This window comes from Chelonia mydas, chromosome 3 (assembly GCF_015237465.2).
Source record: "Chelonia mydas isolate rCheMyd1 chromosome 3, rCheMyd1.pri.v2, whole genome shotgun sequence".
Taxonomy (NCBI): Eukaryota; Metazoa; Chordata; order Testudines; family Cheloniidae; genus Chelonia; species Chelonia mydas.
In genome coordinates, this window is record NC_057851.1 from 133,644,844 (window position 1) to 133,665,478 (window position 20,635).

Below are 20,635 nucleotides of genomic sequence, written 5' to 3' on the forward strand. Positions count from 1 at the left end.
ACAAAACAATAATAAAAAAGCAAAAACACTACAGTACTGTGTTAAATGTAAACTACTAAAAAAAAGGTAAAGCAGCATTTTTCTTCTGCTTAATAACTTTTTAAAGCTGTATTAAGTCAATGTGCAGTTGTAAACTTTTGAAAGAACAATCATAATGTTTTGTTCAGAGTTACGAACCTTTCAGTTACAAACAACCTCCATTTCCGGGGCGTAACACTGAGGTTCTACTGTATTATTATTATTTACTCTATAGCTATTGGGGAGGAGATTCTATTTCATATTTATTAACATGTTTTCAACAGAAAGTGTCTATCTAATGGGCTTCAATTATCAGTGATATTTCCACATGTATCTTAGTTTAAACCTACTATCCAAACAGTTTTGTGTGTCAGAATCCATTTCTTAAAAACATAATTCAAAATTTAAAACAAGATGCATAAATGATAGCTCAGATAAGTCAACAATTTCATTAAGAAGACAGTTTATCTCTCTCACACACAATCCCCCAATTAGGATAAATCATGTGCGGCAGAAAGAATCTGAGATCTCTAAGTTTTACTTCTCAAGGTTTGTGTTTCACTTACAATCTTATAGCACTTCAGTATTCTTTTCCTGGCACATTAGTTATGAACTTTGATTTGAGAAGAGGGTGCTGTACATGTCAGATGAAACAGAATCCCTAAATGTTTTTACCTTGCTGCTTTTGTGAAATGAATTGGGGTGTGTGTATCTATATAATTTGAGAAGGAGCAGTCTTTCGAGAGTTAAGGTTGAAATCAGCTCCCATTATGAATCCCTACTTCATCACCCCTTGTAACGTTGGCTTGAAAATTGTAAGATTTATTATGGAGGCAAGGCAAATGTGTCTGAAAAATCTGAAGAAATTTGGTCAAAATAGTTTGAGTGTCAGATGATTAAAATATTTTTCTGATTTGAAATTTTGAATGTCACTTTGTCTCCCTCTTACTCAAATGACTTTACACATTTACACATTACTATGAGCATATTAATTTCTACTGGCTAGGAGAAGCTCAGACAGCACATTTGGGACCTGCTGTCTGACATCTATCAGATATTTTCCATTAGTTTAAAGAAATAAAGGCATGTGATTTTGGAGCTGACACTTTAGCGTGTCCAGGGAGGGGTGTAATGTTTTGTTAAGGACATAAGGGCAGCCTCTCAGCAGTTAAAGTTGCAGTCACTGTGCCATTATCTGAAATCATCATGCTTTCAGATCTTTAGGGTCAAGCCTTATCAACAGCTAGACCATTTCTGGAAAATAATTACTGAGAGATGACTGTTTGAAATTTTTGCAAAGTGCCCAATTTTTTGTCCCTGTATCCATACAATGAAATCACTTTAAACCCCAACACCTAAAAAGTAGGTGTCGTTCCTGGAGACGATGCTTTTGAAGGGCAGATATAATAACCCATTTACGATATTAACTTTATATGAAAACTGGACTGAGTTATGTCAATGAAGCAGATGGAGAAAAAAAAACATAAAGAATATTTCCATTTTCAACCTCTGAACAAGCCATATCAAAAATGAAAGGAATTTCAGTTTCTAGTGGAAATTAAACCTCACCCTGTATTCCCTACCAGAGTACTGCATTGATTTAAGCTTGAGACACTGGATAAAAGTTACGTAGGAAGTTGTGGCCAAGGTTGAACTATAATGCTCATGTCTAAGATGATCCCCTGGACCATCATGCCTCATACAAATTAGTTCAACCTCTGTACTTAAGTCAACAGTAAAATGGTGATAAATAACCCTCCCCTGCATTTGTAAAGTGCTTTGCATATAGAGGTGAATAAGCAGTGGGTGATACACAATAGTATTAGCTGTATTTTTCAGAAGAGGTCTTTAGGGCACAGCACAGAGCAGTTAAGTGATGTGGTTGGTAGGCGCTGTTACTTAATGGGCTATACATTGGCTGTAGTACCAAAAAGTGTGGGTTCCAAATGTATAAATAATTTAATTTCTTTTTTAAAAAGCCCACATAAACAAAACTCTTTTGTTCGTTGCTAACGAGGAGGATACTCTACATAGAATCATAGAAGATTAGGGTTGGAAGAGACCTCAGGAGGTCATCTAGTCCAATCCCCTGATGTATACATCTATACGCATTTTGCTTAAATAATTTTATACCTCAACATACATTTGTTCAGGTTAATTTTTACTTTTTGTTATGTTAGAAAATGGTGAATAACCCATTTCTTAATTACTAGATAATTTTTGACTCATGATTTGTGTCAATCTGCATTTGGATGGAAATTGGAATTCAATTAAAATGCACAAAAATGTTTAAACTCTTTTTGGATTAATGAAATAAAACTATCTCAAAAGTGCTGGATACATATGGAGGGAGGGAAGGTAAGTTTAAGTATGTTTTAAATGCAAAAATTGTTTTAGTAAACAAAGGAAGTGTTAACTGTAGTTAGTGAGTTGGTGGATTGTTTCTGGTCACCATGAGCCAGGTTTTCCAAGGTATTTGGGAGCCTCAGGATGCAAATAGGCACCTAGTGGAATTGCAAAAGTGCCTAAGCAGGTTAGGTTAGTTTTAGAATTGGTAAAGCTCATCCTCTCCCACCTGGTGGTGGTTCATATATTGAAAGAGGAAGACACGTTTTCTTGCTTTTTCAACTCCCAGTTGGTTTCTCAAGTAAATAAATAAACTAGTCCAAATGAGGAAAACATTCTCTCTGCACCTGTCAGTTAAACTGAAACCAAAAGTAACTAAGCCAAAAGCTTTTCTCCACCAAAGAAACAAAGTACTTACAATTGGGAAAAATGGAAATACCCGTATATGTTCCATTGTGAAGACTGAAAAACACATAGATACTTAGTGTACAACACTGCATATTTGTAAAACTTGAGTTAATCTCAGTAGTTATGTTTTATCCTGTTTCTGTATATAATACAAAACAAAGCACCCTTTAACGCATCTAAACTTGAGGAGTGCTCATTGATGCAACATATATTTTATTGTATTTTAATATTGTAAATGTAGGCCTTAACTTCAAATTTAACTTTAAACAGGTTTATTTTTAAAAAGAAATATATATAATTTGTACAAATATGTGATTTTAATTAAAAATCTGCCTTTTTTTTTGTATCATCCAGTTTTTAGAAACCCTGCTAGATATTTACAATGGAGCCATGTGGTTTCAAGTTAATGGCTTTGCTAAAATTAATGCCACTTTTTGATACAAAGTCACAACGTCTCTTCAGGCACATGTTATATTCACAAATGGTTTCAATCATTTGGAGTTGTCTGGTACTTCCTGCTACTGTTTTGTTGACCTTAGCAGAAAGCATATACCTAAGGATAACGGTCCCCACCCTGAAGCCTAATGTATGATATTAGCGGAGATGAGCCTGAATCAAAACTCTGATCCCCTGCGGCCTGGTCTGCAGTTAAAACTTAGATTGACATAGCTATGGCACTATGGGATATGAAAAATCCACACTCCTGCAGATCGTATTTCTGCCAGCCTAACCCTTGGTATAGACACCGCTCAGTTGATGGAAGAATGCTTCCATCTTGACCGAGCTACCATCATTTGGGGAGGTGGAGTTCCTACAGTGATGGAAAAACCCCTTCCATCGCTGTACTCTGCGTTAACACAAATGCACCATAGCTATACCACCTGTAGTGTAGACGTGACCTAACTTTGGGGAAGTTGAGGTCTGAATCTAAGCTTTGTGGCTCGGGCCCATCTTTGGTCATTCTGGTGATTCCTGCAGAGTAGTGTAAACAGTTTGGGAACGGAAATTGTTGTCTTGTGATTAATTGTTGCCTTGTGAAGAAGGAACTGCTAGTCTTCTCAATGCCTTCAGTAGGGTTTTTTCAAGCAAATTTCTCTTCATCAGGGCCTCATAACACCTTATAATACATTCTTGTTCCAAAGGCTAAAAATGTCAAGCTGTTAGAGGATCAACATTTCTCCTTCGTTTGTCTGTCCTCAGTTCTCTTTTTCTTGCTAAAAGACATGCCTTTTGAGGGTACAAGTCCTTCTTGGTTAAGGTGATCAACTGGAACACCTGCATTTTAAAATACTCCATCATCCTAAAGCTGTATGTCATAGCGGTGAGACAGGAGATGATACTGGGTACTCCTATAGCTCCTCAGATGTGTAACCCCCACAGCACAAATCTTTCTGGAGCTTCTTTTTTACCAAATGAAATACTATCAAAGGGATTTTGAATGCTAGACTAGAGAAGCAAACTAAACATATCAGTTTTCCAGATTAATGTGTTGTTAAAATATAGGATGATAGAATTTAATTAAATATTTGTGTACACTTGATGAGTAAAAGCTGCTTATTTTCTGAGTTCTGTTCCTTGGGGACAGACTGATGGGTAAACTCTCACGTAGTTTATTAATATGGAAGTGGAAGTAGCAAGGCATGGACGGCAAGACTGAAAGGATTCCGATTGACAACCAGCAGAGACTCACTAAGGCCTCTAAAGTGGGATCATTCTGCCACTGTGAAACTTCAAGTCCCCGAGCAGCCGCAGAAGGACCTTCCTCTCCCCCCATCCCCCCCCCCCCACTTGTTACTTCCAAAGCTCACAGGGGAGCACCATCTCCTATATACACATCAGTTCCAAAGTTAGCGGGGGAGGTATAGCTCAGTGGTTTGAGCATTGGCCTGCTAAACCCAGTGTTGTGAGTTCAATCCTTGAGGGAGCCATTTAGAGATCGGGGGCAAAAGTTGGGGATTGGTACTGCTTTGAGCAGGGGGTTGGACTAGATGATCTCCTGAGGTCCCTTCCAACCCTGATATTCTATGATTCAAGTTGGGGAACAACATGTTTTCAAGACTTCTGACCTGTCCCCTCCCTATTGACTTCCATCAGAGTCAAAGAGCAAGGCTTGTAGTGTTTAAAGTATCCAGCACTAAACTGTGTGTGTGTTTGTATGAGAGAGAGAGAGTGTTAAAGCAACTGGAATTGGCAGGGTCTCAAAAATATGTTCTTGGTCACAAAATGAAGGGTACTTTCAGATAAAATTATAAATTGTCCGTAGTTCAGAGAGGATAACTGGCTCATGAGGACCACTTTTTTTTAACCTAGCAAAAAACTCAGTAGTGCAGTAAAGAAAATCTCAGGATCTGTGGCCTGTAGGCACATAAGAGGGACTAGCAATGCCATGTGTGGTGATGATACATTATCTTTCCTTTGATCTGCACTACAGAAGTTAATTGTGACCCAATACTCAACACAATTAATATTAACAAGAGGGAAGGAATACAAGCCAGAAAAGGGAAAGAACAGGTTGAAGAATATTTACATATGTTAGGTGTATTCAGGTTGGCAGGGCCTGATGAAATTCACTCTAGGGTGCTCAAGTAACTAGCTGACACAAACTTAGAACTGTTGGCAATTATCATCAAGAACTCATGGAGGAGAGGTGAGCTCGCAGAGGACTGGAGAAGAGACAACGAAGTACCTGTCTTTAAAAGGCTGACCAAAAAGGGTGACCAGAGAATTATAGATCAATTAAGGTATCTTCAATATCTGTAAAAGTACAGGAACAAATTATTGAACAATCAGTTTGTAGGCACCTGGAGGATAATAGGGTTGTGAGGAATAGCCAGCATGGACTTTTCAAGAACATATTATGGCAAACCAACCTAATTTTCTTCTTTGACAGGGTTACTGGCCTATTGGATGGGGGGAAGCAGTAGATGTGTAATATTATGATTTTAGAAAGGCTTTTGACACAGTGATGTGACATTATCATATGGAAACTAGAGAAATGCAATCGAGATTAAATTACTGTAACATGGGTGCATAACAGGTTGAAAAACTATAGTCAGAATAGTTACCAATGATTTGCTGTCCAAGTGAGAGAGCGTATCCAGTGGGATCCCACAGAGATCTGTCCTGGGCCCAGTACTGTTCATTATTTTCATTAATGACTCGGACAATGGAGTGGAAAGTATGCTTATAAAATCTGCAGCTGGGACGGTTTGCAAGCACTTTGGAGGATAAGATTAGAATTCAAAATGACCTTGACAAATTGGAAAACTGGTCTGAAATTCAATAAAGACAAGTGCACAGTACTAATTTAGGAAGAAAAAATCAGCAGCAAAAAGGGGAATATCTGGCTAGGCAGTAGTCCAGTTCTGGCCACCGCACTTTAGGAAAGATGTGGACAAAGTGGGGAGAATGTCCAGAGGACAGCTACAAAAATTATAATAGGTGTAGAAAACCTGATCTAGAAGGAAAGGTTAAAAAAAACCTGACATCCTTAGCCTTGAAGAAAGAAGACTGAGCTGGGACCTGTTAAGCCTTCAAATATATTAAGGGCTGTTATTAAGAGGACAGTGATCAATTATTCTCCATGTCCACTGTGGTAAGACAAAAAAGTAATGGGCTTAATCTGCAGCAAAGGAGATATAGATAGTTAAGTACTGGAAGGTATTACCAAGAGAGGTTGTAGAATTCCCACCAGTACGTTGAACAAACACTTGTCAGGGATTAGGGATATGCGGTCCTGCTTCAGAGTGGGGCATGGACTAGCTTTGTTCAGCTCTATATTTCTCGGATTCTATGAAAATTAATGCATAAGTGCTGAAGGTCAATGCTAATAGCCATAGCTCCTGCAGCCAGTTCCTTACATCAATTTATTGGGTTTCCTTCTATAAAAAAGTGTGTCTAGCCCTTATGGCTGTGCAGAAAAACTTGAATATGTGACCTTAGCATAGCTGATGCAGTGTGATATCTGCAGGCAGCCTGAAAGAATTAGTCTGAGAGGTGTGAAGTGCCCTATTTGTGTCTATAACTGCAAACTTACTGATCTGGGGTCTCTTGCCAACAGCACTTGAGAAGAGGATTGTGGGTGCAGCAGAAAGAGAAGAGAGTGGTAGGCCTGGTTTACTCAAGTAGATGCACCTTAGCATCTGGGATCTAAGTATTTATTGAGTGGGTCACCTGATACCATTCCTGATGCCCTGAGGGGGAGCGAAACACTCCTGCCTGTCGTGGAGGAGAGAAGGGGGTGGGCATTTGCTGCTCCTGTAGTTCTGCAATAATTGGGTAGGGACCTCTGCTGCAGTCATTCCAAGTGTGGGAAACAGGGTCATGACACAATGGAAAAGCCCTGTGTGGTTGTGTATGCACGTCCATGGTGTGCATTGAGCCTAGATTGCCTTAATACAGCTATGGAAACATCTGATGAACCTCCTAGGGATAATATTTTATGTCAAAACCTGATTTCCTGGCCCCAATATCATGAGAGATCCCTTCAACAACTTCTCCTTGGGGCAGGGATAGACAATGAGAGTCTAGAAAGCTACATGTGCTCTACCACTCCCAGATCAGTCAGGAATCACTTGACTGAAGCCTTAAACAGAATGAACACTATCAGAGAAACCTCATCTAAGACTCAAATGGATTCTGCTTTCTAAATAAAGGAGGACTTCCAGGTAGGGAAATCCACAGTGCCGGGTATTGCACAGTAGTCTACATCCTAGAGACAAAGGCTGTCAAATTACCCTTGACAAACCTTATCCCCCTCTCCCAAAAGTGCTGGGGTACACTACACATGTACAGTACTGCTGTTGTATTGTTCGTAATCAGAAAGGAAGCCAAGAACCAAGCCTGCTGTTGAAAAAGACAATTGATCTCTTTGCTCAGGCAGAGAATATCTTATCTATTGGCACCTTTCATGTTCAAAAGACTACTGGGAGGCTGACTGTTTTGAACAGAACAGATCCTGTCCTATGGGAACAATCCCTGACATTCCAACTGGGTGGGGAGCATTGGGACATGTGGCATTGGATCTCTTCAACGTCAAGTGGTCTTCAAAGAAATTTTACCTGGAGGACTAATTCTTGTGGCTCCATGTTGACTGCCAAAGTTGGATACTATAAATCATCTATTTAGAGTCCCAGTGGTCTCCTTCCACACTTGTTAATGCAGGACACATTGAGGTACTCAAGTCCTGCTTGTCTTTTGGTTTTGGTCCTTCATGGGAGGGGAGGATGCTAAGAATGGTTGTGTGTCGAAGTGTTGGTTGGTTCCCCTGTTGTCTTCCAGTTCCCATAATATTATATGTTAAGATATGAACGCTTTTTCCTCCTAGGGTAAAGATAAGTACTTTGGAGTTAAACTTACTTCTTTCCCCTGTATGTTATACTTTTGTCAGGAGTTACAAACACATATTAAAAATCGTCATGAAACCAAAAAGAAAAATTCCACCCAATAATGCAGCACTATAGATAGGAAAATTAATTGTAGCATTGCAGTGAATATAGAAAGATTTGCGACCTATGAAATATCTCTCCACTTATCAGGAATATTCAAAAAATAACCACACACCCTAATACAGGGTCATCCAAGGAACTAAAGTTGAGAAGAAAAATGAGATTTACATGTGATTGCAGTGGGTTATTTTTTAAGATACAGTGAGATTCATTATACTCCAGGAAAAAATACCATAGTTGTTTGTTCATGTATTGTTATGTGTTTCTTATATGATACTTGCATTTAAATCAGTTCAATAATTATTTTTGTTGTTCCATTCCTTTTTCAAAATCCTGAATAAAAGTTAAGTTTCAGAGTAGCAGCCGAGTTAGTCTGTATCCGTAAAAAGAAAAGGAGTACTTGTGGCACCTTAGAGACTAACAAATTTATTAGAGCATAAGCATCCGATGAAGTGAGCTGTAGCTCACGAAAGCTTATGCTCTAATAAATTTGTTAGTCTCTAAGGTGCCACAAATAAAAGTTAATAACACTAAACAATATGAACCCCTTTGATTTAGTTAAAAATACAATATATGTAGCTATAGATCAAATTGCGTTCATTTGCAACCCAACTGATTTTTGAATGAGAAATACCACTTAAAAGGGAAATACTTTGATCTTGGAGGTTTTATAAACAGCCAAAAGCAAAATAAAAGGGAGAGGAGGGCAGGAAGAAAAAGCATTGTCTCAATACATACTTGAATAAATAAATGTTTTGCAGATTACTAATAGTCAATAATTTTATTTGAAGAATTCAGAGATGTTCTGTTTTGAATCAAACATATTTACACTTAAAATGACTCCACAAATTAAGTAGTGTTACCATGAACAGATGCTAAAAAGTAAAGTTAAAAAGAAGTGATGTTACAAGGGCATAATTATTTGTAAAGCTTAATTGTCTAGCTTTTGAATAAACACTTTTTAATTTCTTTGTTTGCTTGTTTTTTCCAGAGAGCGCAATCAGATGAACTGGAAAAAATAGAAAAGCACGGCAAATCATCCAAAGAGAGGGAGAATGCCAAATCTTTGGACAAACCTGAACAGTAAGGACACTGTCTTCAACAGAACAAGTTTCCTGGGAGATGTGTATGCTGCATTCTTTAGGGAAACTTAATTTGCTCTAGTAACCTAACTGGAAGTGTTAGGAAGATGCAAATAGAAGTGAAAAACCTTCACTAACTAAACTAAATCATTTTCTTTAATCATTCCTCCAGGTTTCTTTATGAACTCTCGCTAATCCCCAACTTTTCAGAACGAGTATTTTGTATCCTGTTCCAATCAACATTTTCAGAAACCGTTTGCTCTATCCATCGCAAACTTGAATTGCTACAGAAACTGTGTGAGGTGGGTTGTGGTCCATATAAAGGTAGAGCTAGATTTTCTGATATTTAATCTTTCTTGTTCAGCTGTACTCATATTTCAAAAGTTTTCTTTTATTTACTTTAAGCACTCATTAAATTTGAGGGATAGCAGTCCTGCAGAATGGAACATTTTATGATTGTACTCCAAGATCAAAGCAAATTTTAAAATTGGCTTTCGCTGCTGAGCTATAACATCACGAGTTTGCAGCCAATACACATCAGCCTCTAGAGAATACTGTAACTTCTGCTTTTGCCAAAGCAAAAATCTTCTGTCTTCATAGTTACTGTCTCACTTCTTGCACTTTCCAAGCGAATGCCATTTTAGCTCTTTTTAAGTGCATGGTTTGATTCTGAATGTGTCTGTTCAACAGATCTGAAATAGCTGATCTAAACGAGCTGCCTCCTTAACAACAGATAAAAGGTCGCATACTTAAATTAATACTACGCAAATTTCTTAAACCTCTTATTAAAGAAAAATAATGCCAATTCTGCCGTTTGTGATGTGTCTTGAAAAGGTTGGTGTAAAATTAGTACTAAATCAATAGCTTTGTTGAAGTAATGCAGAGTTAGTTTTTCATAGCCTAATGCTTGTAAGAAACATTTAAACATACTTAGGATAAATTTAATCTTTATACAATGGGCATTTTAAAAAATAATTGCTTCTTCCTATTAGAAATGTGTGTTCCCTAAGGCCTCAGTCCTGCAAGTTGCCTTGTGCCATATATTTATTGTTTTTGCAAAACTGATTGCAGGATCAGAGACCAAAGTAAATGCACCGCTAGGGAATACCATGGTCTGCTAAGAAAGTACTGATCCTCCTTCTGAATGATCAATCTGTTGTTATACCTCATACTCTCTTTTTGCATAAATAGGACCCTACCAAATTCATGGCTGTGAAAAACACATCACTGACTGTGAAATCTGGTCTCCCCCGTGAAATCTGTATAGTATACGGTAAAAGTACACACAAGACCAGATTTCACGGGGGAGACCAGCGTTTCTCAAACTGGAGGTCCCCAACAAGAGAGGGCTGGGGGGAGGGGAGTGCAAGGTAATTGTAAGGGGGTTGCAGTATTTTCACCCTTACTTTGGCACTGCCTTTAGAGCTGAGTGGCTGGAGAGCGGTGGCTGCTGGCCAGGCACCCAGCTCTGAAGGCAGTGCCCCGTCAGCAGCAGTGCAGATATAAAGGTGGCAAAAGCATACCATGCCCTCTAACTTCGGCACTCCATTGCCTCAGGAACCCTACAGTTACACCACCATGAAATTTCAGATTTAAATATCTGAAATTATTAAATTTACAGTTTTTAAAATCCTATGACCGTTAAATTGACCCAAATGGACCGTGAATTTGGTAGGGCCCTATGCATAAAGCATGTAGTAACTTGAAACCTACAAATACCATTTTTCCCTCAAATACCCATTTTGAGAGTAATCAGGTGTGCTAAAATTAGAGTGAATTTAATTTGCTGAAAATTGTCATTATTGCGTTAGATTTGAGTGTCCCTGATATGAGTTTGATGTTCTCCAAAATTATAGCTACAGTGTAAAATGCAACATCAAACTGCAATATAAAGCTTGTAATTAATCCGTTAATTACTGATATCCATACTTACTTAATTTTTTTCTTTGACTTATTAAGGATTTCAACTGAGATTTTATGTTTTTATATATAAATATCCTGTTTTACAGACATTGAAAAGTGGGTCAGGAGTTATGCAGGTTCTGGGTTTGGTTCTCGCATTTGGAAATTACATGAATGGTGGAAACAGGACACGGGGACAGGCAGATGGGTTTGGATTGGACATTCTTCCAAAGCTGAAAGATGTTAAGAGCAGTGTAAGTATATTGACTGTAGGACAATATTCCATTCTTTACTAACAGAGTGCTGCTTTATCGCTCTTCTCTTAATAAATGTTTACCAGATCTCGTATAAAGTTAAAGCTAGTATCAGACAGAAATATTTATCAGTGGTTACAACTTTGATTGCACTTACAGAGTGAATTTGTTTGTAGAACAATTTGGAAATGAATCTGCCTTCTCTATGGCTATTAAACTGATGAACAAATCAGTGTCTTAAATTAGAAATTATCTTACTCCCTAACTTAGTGTATATTTGAATTTCCATATGCTGCATATTTATGGTTTTTATTTTCAGCGAGTGTTTCCTTTAATATAATTAATTTTACTCTTTAAAACTATATATGTTTCAGAAGTGGAAACTGTTGTAACAAAAAACAGTTCCAGTAAATACTGATTTTGGAGTATTTGGGAGAGAGAAAGTAGTGAAAAATGACTGAGTAGGTGTTATAATTACCATATACAATACCTAATACTGGGAGCCCTAACATCTAAAATGTGATGTGTTTCTTATACTAACCCAAGTTTCATCATATGAATCTGCCAGGCCTGTATATACAATACAGAGAGTCACTGGGCTGTGGAACAGTTTCATGAAAGAAATGGTAGTGATGGTAAATATCCTATTATTAAAGCTGCCTAGCATAGCCATTTGGGTGAAAATGGTAAGCAAGGCAAAGGCAGTGTACACCCACGGTTATGGCACTGACTCCTGGAGTGAGCTGATTATATCAGAAACTCAGCTTTCATTTAGGAAAGCAAAGTAAGTTTCAAGCTCTGGTTGTGAAGAAAAGCTTGAAAATATGACCTGAGTATAAATGAGATCCGATGTAATGTCTGCAGAGAGACTGAAATATTTTTTTATTTAAGGCCACAACTCAGCAAAGTAGTTAAGCATCTTTTTGGCTTTAAGTACTTCCTTAAGGCCATCCCTATTCAGCAAAGGACTTAAGGGTGTGTTTTGCTTTTAACAGCATCATTCAGTAAGGAATATTAGCTTCCACTCAGAATTCCCTTGCTCTTCTAGAATAAAGGTGATTTAATTGTAACTTAAAAAAAAAAAAAGTTAATAGACCCTACTATACTTTAAATATGACATAGCAACACAATAAAATTTAACTTTTATTATTTTGTTTTTTCTACACAGGATAATAGCAGAAGTCTTCTATCATATATTGTCTCATATTATTTGCGTAATTTTGATGAGGTGAGTGAGTTACCTTTGCCAATTTAAATAAAATTACATAAACTAATTATTAAAACTTGTATTACCTTATATTGGTTAAGACTACTTTAATCTGTATGTTATTATTCATAAGTAATACTTGTGCTAACTGTCCACTATCTGTTTTAATAAGTAAAATTTTAATAAGTGCTAGTTATTTAAAATTTATACCTTTAAAAATAAAGGTAAAGTAAATGTTCATTTATATTTTTGTCAGGATGCTGGAAAAGAGCAATGCATCTTTCCTCTTCCAGAGCCACAGGACCTCTTTCAGGCTTCACAAATGAAATTTGAAGACTTTCAAAAAGATCTTCGCAAACTAAAAAAAGATTTGCGAGGTACTGTAACTAGATCAGACTACAGATATGTCAATAACATATAGCTCTATTTCACTTTTTGTATAATTTCTGGAAACTTGCTGATCTGTAAAATACATTATGAAAGGTAGATCTTACCTCCTACGTTTTGCCTTTGTATCCTTGACTTGATTAACTCTACTGGTTGGTGTTTTTAGAGCGAGTGATCAGCATATGTTATAGCCGTGGTATCAAGATTTTTAAATGAATTGCATGTCAGGAAGATGTTCAGATGCAGTTCTCAGTATTGCTGAGGAGTAAAGGTGAAGCAGCATAAACTAGCTGCCCCAGTTTCCCTGGAGACAACCCCTGCCCCCAGTTCAGCCTTGTGAAGTGAGTTCATACAGTAGCTTTTGCAGTTTGCAAATGATTATCTGGTGGATATTGTCTGATCTCGATACCCAAGAATGAAGGCATTTAGACGCTGATTCAGAATGGTTATTGAAGTTAGGTGCAGGTTTAAGTACTTCATAGATTCATAGATACTAAGGTCAGAAGGGACCATTATGATCATCTAGTCTGATCTCTTGCACAGAATTTCACCCACCCACTCCTGCGAAAAACCTCTCACCTATGTCTGAGCTATTGAAGTTCTCAAATCGTGGTTTAAAGACTTCAAGGAGCAGAGAATCCTCCAGCAAGTGACGCGTGCCCCATGCTACAGAGGAAGGCGAAAAACCTCCAGGGCCTCTTCCAATCTTTCCTGGAGGAGAATTCCTTCCCGACCCCAAATATGGCAATCAGCTAAACCCTGAGCATATGGGCAAGATTCACCAGCCAGATACCCAGGAAAGAATTTTCAGTAGTAACTCAGATCCCACCCCATCTAATATCCTATCACAGGCCATTGGGCCTATTTACCATGAATATTTAGTTACCAAAACCCATGTTATCCCATCATACCATCTCTTCCATAAACTTATCGAGTTTAATCTTAAAGCCAGATAGATCTTTTGCCCCCACTGCTTCCCTTGGAAGGCTATTCCAAAACTTCACTCCTCTGATGGTTAGAAACCTTAGTCTAATTTCTAGTCTAAACTTCCTGGTGGCCAGTTTATATCCATTTGTTCTTGTGTCCACATTGGTACTGAGCTTAAATAATTCCTCTCCCTCTCCGGTATTTATCTCTCCGATATATTTATCGAGAGCAATCCTATCTCCGCTCAACCTTCTTTTAGTTAGGCTAAACAAGCCAAGCTCCTTGAGTCTCCTTTCATAAGGCAAGTTTTCCATTCCTCGGATCATCCTAGTAGCCCTTTTCTGTACATGTTCCAATTTGAATTCATCCTTCTTAAACATGGGAGACCAGAACTGCACACAGTATTCCAGGTGAGGTCTCACCAGTGCCTTGTATAACGGTACCAAAAACCTCATTATCCTTACTGGAAATACCTCTCCTGATGCATCCCAAGACCGCATTAGCTTTTTTCACAGCCATATCACATTGGCGGCTCATAGTCATCCTATGATCAACCAATACTCCAAGGTCCTTCTCCTCCTCTGTTACTTCTATTGATGCATCCCCAGCTTATAACTAAAATTCTTGTTATTAATCCCTAAATGCATGACCTTACACTTCTCACTATTAAATTTCATCCTATTACTATTACTCCAGTTTACAAGGTCATCCAGATCCTCCTGTATGATATCCCTGTCCTTCTCTAAATTGGCAATACCTCCCAGTTTTGTATAATCCACAAACTTTATTAGCACGCTCCCATGGATTAGGGTCATAATTCCTCATATGTCACCATGAGAAATTTTCAAAAGCTGTTTTCTTTGCATTGACAAAAGCTGAAATATCTTTACATTAAGAGTGAAATTTGCACCATCCATATGGAGTTATTGGGCCTTGTGTGGGGGAATTAAGCACGGGTTATATGGGGATGGAAATTATATTTCTTCCTCAACCTACCATGGGGCTGCAGCCTGATCACTCTACTGCCATTGCTTCCGCCCCTAAACTGGAATAGTGACTGCTCAGTTTGTTAGGGCTACTGAATCCATGTAGCTACATCTTCCATGATCTCTCCTGCACACTTCTCTTAGCAATAGCCAATTTGGGACCAGTGTAGGAGCTCTTCCAGGTCCTATATAGAGGAACCCACTCAAAACCAATCCACAGTCCTTCACAGCTTTACTGCAGGTCTTGAATGGTGCAGAATGCCTTATGCTGGCCCTCCACACCATGGGAGAATGTCAACCTAGGTGCAAAAACTAGTGTTAATACAACATTAAAATTACAAGTTCAAGCACTCACAAGTCAGGAAATTCCAACAGTTAAAGTTGCTCTAGGTATGTTAAGCTCACCACCTTGGACACTTTATGCATTATCTGGAATAAATTAGTGCATTTAAGGTTTTCAATGGGGCAAAGTTAACCATGTCCGAATGCTGTTTTTAAAATGTAATATAACTTTTAACTGAAAAAAAAGAGAGAAAATGAATGTGGCCTCAATTGCCTTTCTTATAACTATTTATTTAGCTCATGCTTTATTCAAGCATTGCTGATTTTCCAATGGATCTTATAAATTCCTTAAACTAGCAAGTTCCTACCTAAATAGCTGAACACTTAGGGCTTGAATCTGCAAGGTGAAGACCGTCTCCTGACACAGTACTTCTCTGCATTTGACATCAGTGATAGCTGACAAAACTCAAGAGGTGTTCAGTACCTTGAAATATCAGACCCTTAAGTAGCTGTGTGCACATACATTCATGTTTAAGTGCAAGGTTGTAGACTTTTAGTGAAATTCTTACCCCATTGCAGTCGATGGCAAATCTCCTATTGACTTCAGTAGGGTCAGAATTTCACCTTTAATTTTTTTTTTTTTAACTGCAAGTCAGAAACTTTCAATCACTCGTAACTTTGTTCGAATTGAAAACAGTCTTTGTTGTACCAAAGGCACCAGTCCATTTCACTTTTAAAAAATACGGTGTCCATATTCAAAAAGTATGTTAAAATTTTATTACAATGGGCTTTTTTCTTACCCTCCTAAAATTTAAAAAAAAAAAAAAGAAGAAGAAAAAATTTACCTTTTTGAATAGAGATCAGTCATGGGAAACCTCAGTCCAATAGGTTTGTTTCAGAATGAGATTGTAATAAAGGCTTAAAATGGAAACCTTTGTAACCACAAGTCTAGCAGCTGATTCCAGCAGTTGCTATATTTTCCAATCTAAATATGTAAGTAACACACAGAGAGACATGCAGACTTAAAGCCATCTTTGATTTGTTTTAGATGATTTCTGTGAAATGCTAATTCACAGTGATCAGCTTGGATGCTTGCTTGTATCAAAGGGGTAGGTTTTTTGAGATGCTTCAAGGGAAAAAAACACTCGTGATTTCCATATCTTTATGCCTTTCCCATTATGACCACATAGGCTTTTGTCTATGTTTAAGTTTATGAATTGTATGCCTTGCGGTTTGCAAATATTAGTGAAGAAAACCTGTTCCAAGAGTTTAATTAGTCTAAAAGTGTCAATCTAAAAGAATTTCGGAAAAGTAAGTTGGATGCCTGCTGCCTTCTTGCTTGGAACAGAGATTTCAGTTACAAAATGGTAAAAAATGAGGAATTAAAGATATACACAAATTACAGTGTACCAGTGTACACCATACATTATTAAACTCACAGGCAGTTTATTTCTGATATTCTTGTTTAAAAAGAATATATGGTGGGGAGTAATGTGTTATGTACTAGACATTTTAATAAACAGAAGACTGAAGAACAGCTAGGTATTTTATTAATATACCTACTGAATTTGTCTCCATCAATTGCCCCCAGATTTCTCAGCTCTCCAGGATTCTCAATTTAGCCTTTCTGAGTTCAGTGACATATAGTTTGCTAAGCAACCTGATCTGCTTTTGATCTCTCCTGGCTGTCAGCAGCCCTCCTTCATGCAGTCATGCCAAGTAATGACTTCTGTTCTTATGTCATTCCACAAGAGAAATTTTAGCACTCGCCACATGACATGAATCAACTGACCATGTAAAGAGAGTCAGGCAGCTAAGGTCACAGAAACAATGGAAGAAGATTTTTGATGCAAAGGTTTCTGCATTGTGCATATCTACTATTTAGGATTATCAAAGTAATTTTCTAGATGTGAAAGGGTATTTTTGTTTCCATTACTACACGGATTTTGAAATCTACCTTTTAGGTGAATCAAAGGCTTTCACTGGAAGTAAAAAGGGGCAGGGTCTCCATTGATACCTGGCATCTGTGGTATAGTACTCATCAGAAACTACACCAAATTCTAGCCATCAGAGTGATGGAGATTGGAGGAGAGGAAGGTGAGGAAGAGAACGTAGAAAACTGGACTTGGATGCAGGGCAGGGAAGAGGTAAAACACTAAAAAGGCAATAAGAAGTATAGTGTTTTCCACTGAATGCATCTGATGAAGTGAGCTGTAGCTCACGAAAGCTTATGCTCAAATAAATTGGTTAGTCTCTAAGGTACCACAAGTACTCCTTTTCTTTTAGTGTTTCTGAAGCACTTCTTATGGTGAGTTTAAACCATCTGGAAATGGCTCTTGGAATATGTTGTCATGGGAGCTCTACAATAGTAAATTAATTCACAAGCATAAAATTCATCAGTTGTAATGTATTGCCCAACTTCCACTAAAGTTCCAGTGAAATAGAATTAAAAACACAAGGTTAGATTTATTTTCTGCCTAACTAGTAAAAATGTAAAAGAACCCAACCAAGTATAGTATGAACAGACTGATCTAAAATCCTGAATCTGCCAGAGCTTGTTTGCGTGTCATGATGTGGTAGTACTATTATCATATTCAGTTGACAACCATGGACATTATAAATTAACAAGGTAATTGTGGTGATGTAAACAATATGCTTTTTAGTGCTATTTTGTATGTATTCTGAGAATATACGATTAGCTGAATAATCCTGCATTTGCATGGGGATAGACTAGATTACCCAATCAGTCTCTCCCATCTCTGAATTATGTGACTGAAAAATGTTTATAAGAATACTTAGCACTTGTGCAGAATGTCATATTTTCAAAGTACTTTCCAAAAAAGCTTCAGCAACCCCGAGAGGTATACAAATATTCCTGATTTACCACATCTACAATTTTCTTCTGCTTTTACCTGGAACTATAAGCCTCTGCTCTTGTGTCTATGATTTGACACATGGAGAACCAAATTCACAATTTGCAAAGCAAGCACCATTCATGAGTGGTGATGAATTAGGTCAAAAGGGCAGTAATATCATGTACTCAGAGGTTAATGTCCAAAAGCACATTACCCTCATCTGTACTTGAATGTCATCCTCATTCCTGCAAATCCCTATTTGTCCCAATTTTCAGCCCATATCCACCTTCAACTATCCTCCCAACCATTTGCGCATGATGCTTGGCATCAGATTAGTGCTGATCAAGGAGCAATCACAGGGGTCACTCAATGATTTGCTACCCCTCTCCCGCACCAGGCCTGAATGCGCTTCTATGCTTGTATTCCCAGTTTTTGGGGAAGGCGAATAGAGTAAGTTACATGAGGAACTCCTCAACTCTGAGAGGACTGAATTAATTGACTCTGCAATACTCCTCTTGCTATCTGTTCTAAATATATTTTGTAGCACCATCTCATAATTTTTTAATAAATTCGTCAATGTTTCATTGTTTTTAGTCTCAATATTTAAGTCTTGCAATCACATAAATTAAATTTTCTACAAATGTTAAGACTTTAAAGATCATTAAATATTTTTTACAGTTTTCTATCTATATGAGGCAGTGTGATGAGATACAGAGCCAGATGTGTAATATTAACATGCTCATTTTCAGAAAAGATGCTTACTGCCTTTTTATTAGTAAATGCCAAATCTGTCAAGATAAATATTAGTTAAATACACCAATACATCTGTGCTTGAGGAAGTCACTCAATTCCAGTTATTCAGAAGCATAGAGAGCATGCTGAAAAAAAATTAAAATATTGCTTTTGCTTACAAATCATGAACTCTGCATCAACACACTCCAGCAGCTTGTGCAGCCATCACTGAATGGGTTAATTACTGAAACTGTGCAGCATGCAGACTCCTAAACCTAAACCAGATGTAAACTAAAGCCAGGCTTTCAGTCAATCTGTGAGTCATGTTTTACTGTCCTTAAAACTCCAAACAAGGAGCTGTCTATGAAAGCCCTTGAAGCCTGAGCAGTTCTTAGTGTAAGTCTTAACAATACCAAAAAAATAAATAAAAGAAAACTGAGAGTTTGTTCTATTTGTGGCAGAGTTTGTCTTTCAGATGATGCTAGTTTCATTCCCCTTCATGAAATTCTTAGCTGTCCTTAAAGTTGCAGATTGTAGTTGTAAATGTTACATGAAAACACTGGAGGTGCTGGGAAAACAGTGGTTAGACCCTACATTTTATCACTTCTATTGTACATCTTGATAGTGTCACTTAACCAGAAAGTACACATACTCATCACATATTTCTTGTTCACTGAAACATCTTCTCCATTCCGTTTCTCTTCAGACTGTGTAAGTGGCCCTTGATCAGTTTGGGCTCTTTGATTGTGTTCAGTTTTACTGTGCTAACCTCATAGCAAATAAAATCTGCCATGTTAGGATAGATGAACCTAGTCAGGTAAAAGGAGAGTCACCCAAACCTTGAACCAAACGTATGCTGCTATTGAAAAATGTCTTTTGTATTAGAGGTTTTGTTCATAGAAATACCAGGTGAGACAGAGGCTATTCTCATGGTATTAGACACATCTGGAACCGGGAAGCTTTAGAAATGTTACCAAATCTTATCAGATTTTCCGTCCAATTTTCCTTCCGTCTACCTTTTCCAATTTTCAGACCAGCAAGATACGGATGAGAGTCTGAAGTATGGATACCTGAATATTTATGCTTGTCCATCACTGTTTTAAAGTGTTCTCATTTCACATATACTGTATTATGCAGGGAGGAAAATAATACTTACTGTGGTAGACTGACTATTCAAAAATGTGTGGATACTAATCAGAGAGCAACATACATGTGTGAAATATCATCATGCTTCAGGACATAACAAACACTAATTGTCTAAGTGTTAGAAACTTTCCCCATGGCAAAGTTACTTAATTAGTCCAGTACGAGGTTTATACATAGTCCTCTGAAGCATATGGTGCTGGTCATTGCTGGAGACAAGATACCAGATTGTATGTACCGTTGGTCTAATCCAGTGTAGCATTTCCTATGTCCATATGCTGATGATAGGTATTTTTTTATTTAAGATTTTAAACTTCTTAGAAGAAAGTACAAGGGCAGTACAATGCTAATGAGTAGTATAGACTGCAGGGTTCTGAAATCTATTGTCTTACAAAGCTGTGTACAGTAGAGTTCTTTGCTATTTACTACTTTCTATTCATATTTGGAAAATAGAGATGGAAAGACCAGCTTGACAGCTGAGAAGGTAATTCAGTTTATAACTCTATTCAGACCTTGGCTTCTTTTGAGATGGCCAACAAGATTGTCAGCTGTGGTGACTGTGGCCACCAATTTGTGATTGTGATGTATACCCCTGTTGACTTTGCCTGTACCGGCAAACCAGACATTTTTGCAGTTTCAGATAAGTCCCTGACGTTTTT

General features: G+C 37.7%; 1 protein-coding gene across 3 annotated transcripts in view; it reads left to right on the forward strand.

The window, feature by feature from the left end:
- FMN2 (formin 2) overlaps nucleotides 1-20,635 on the forward strand; it is a 248,618-nt gene that overhangs the window by 154,953 nt on the left and 73,030 nt on the right. For all 3 annotated transcript variants that reach the window (XM_037895301.2, XM_043543314.1, XM_037895302.2), the window contains 5 exons: nucleotides 9,211-9,302; nucleotides 9,474-9,603; nucleotides 11,311-11,457; nucleotides 12,626-12,685; nucleotides 12,921-13,041. In XM_037895301.2, coding sequence (XP_037751229.1) covers nucleotides 9,211-9,302; nucleotides 9,474-9,603; nucleotides 11,311-11,457; nucleotides 12,626-12,685; nucleotides 12,921-13,041 — 550 coding nt within the window. The remainder of the gene's footprint in view (nucleotides 1-9,210; nucleotides 9,303-9,473; nucleotides 9,604-11,310; nucleotides 11,458-12,625; nucleotides 12,686-12,920; nucleotides 13,042-20,635) is intronic.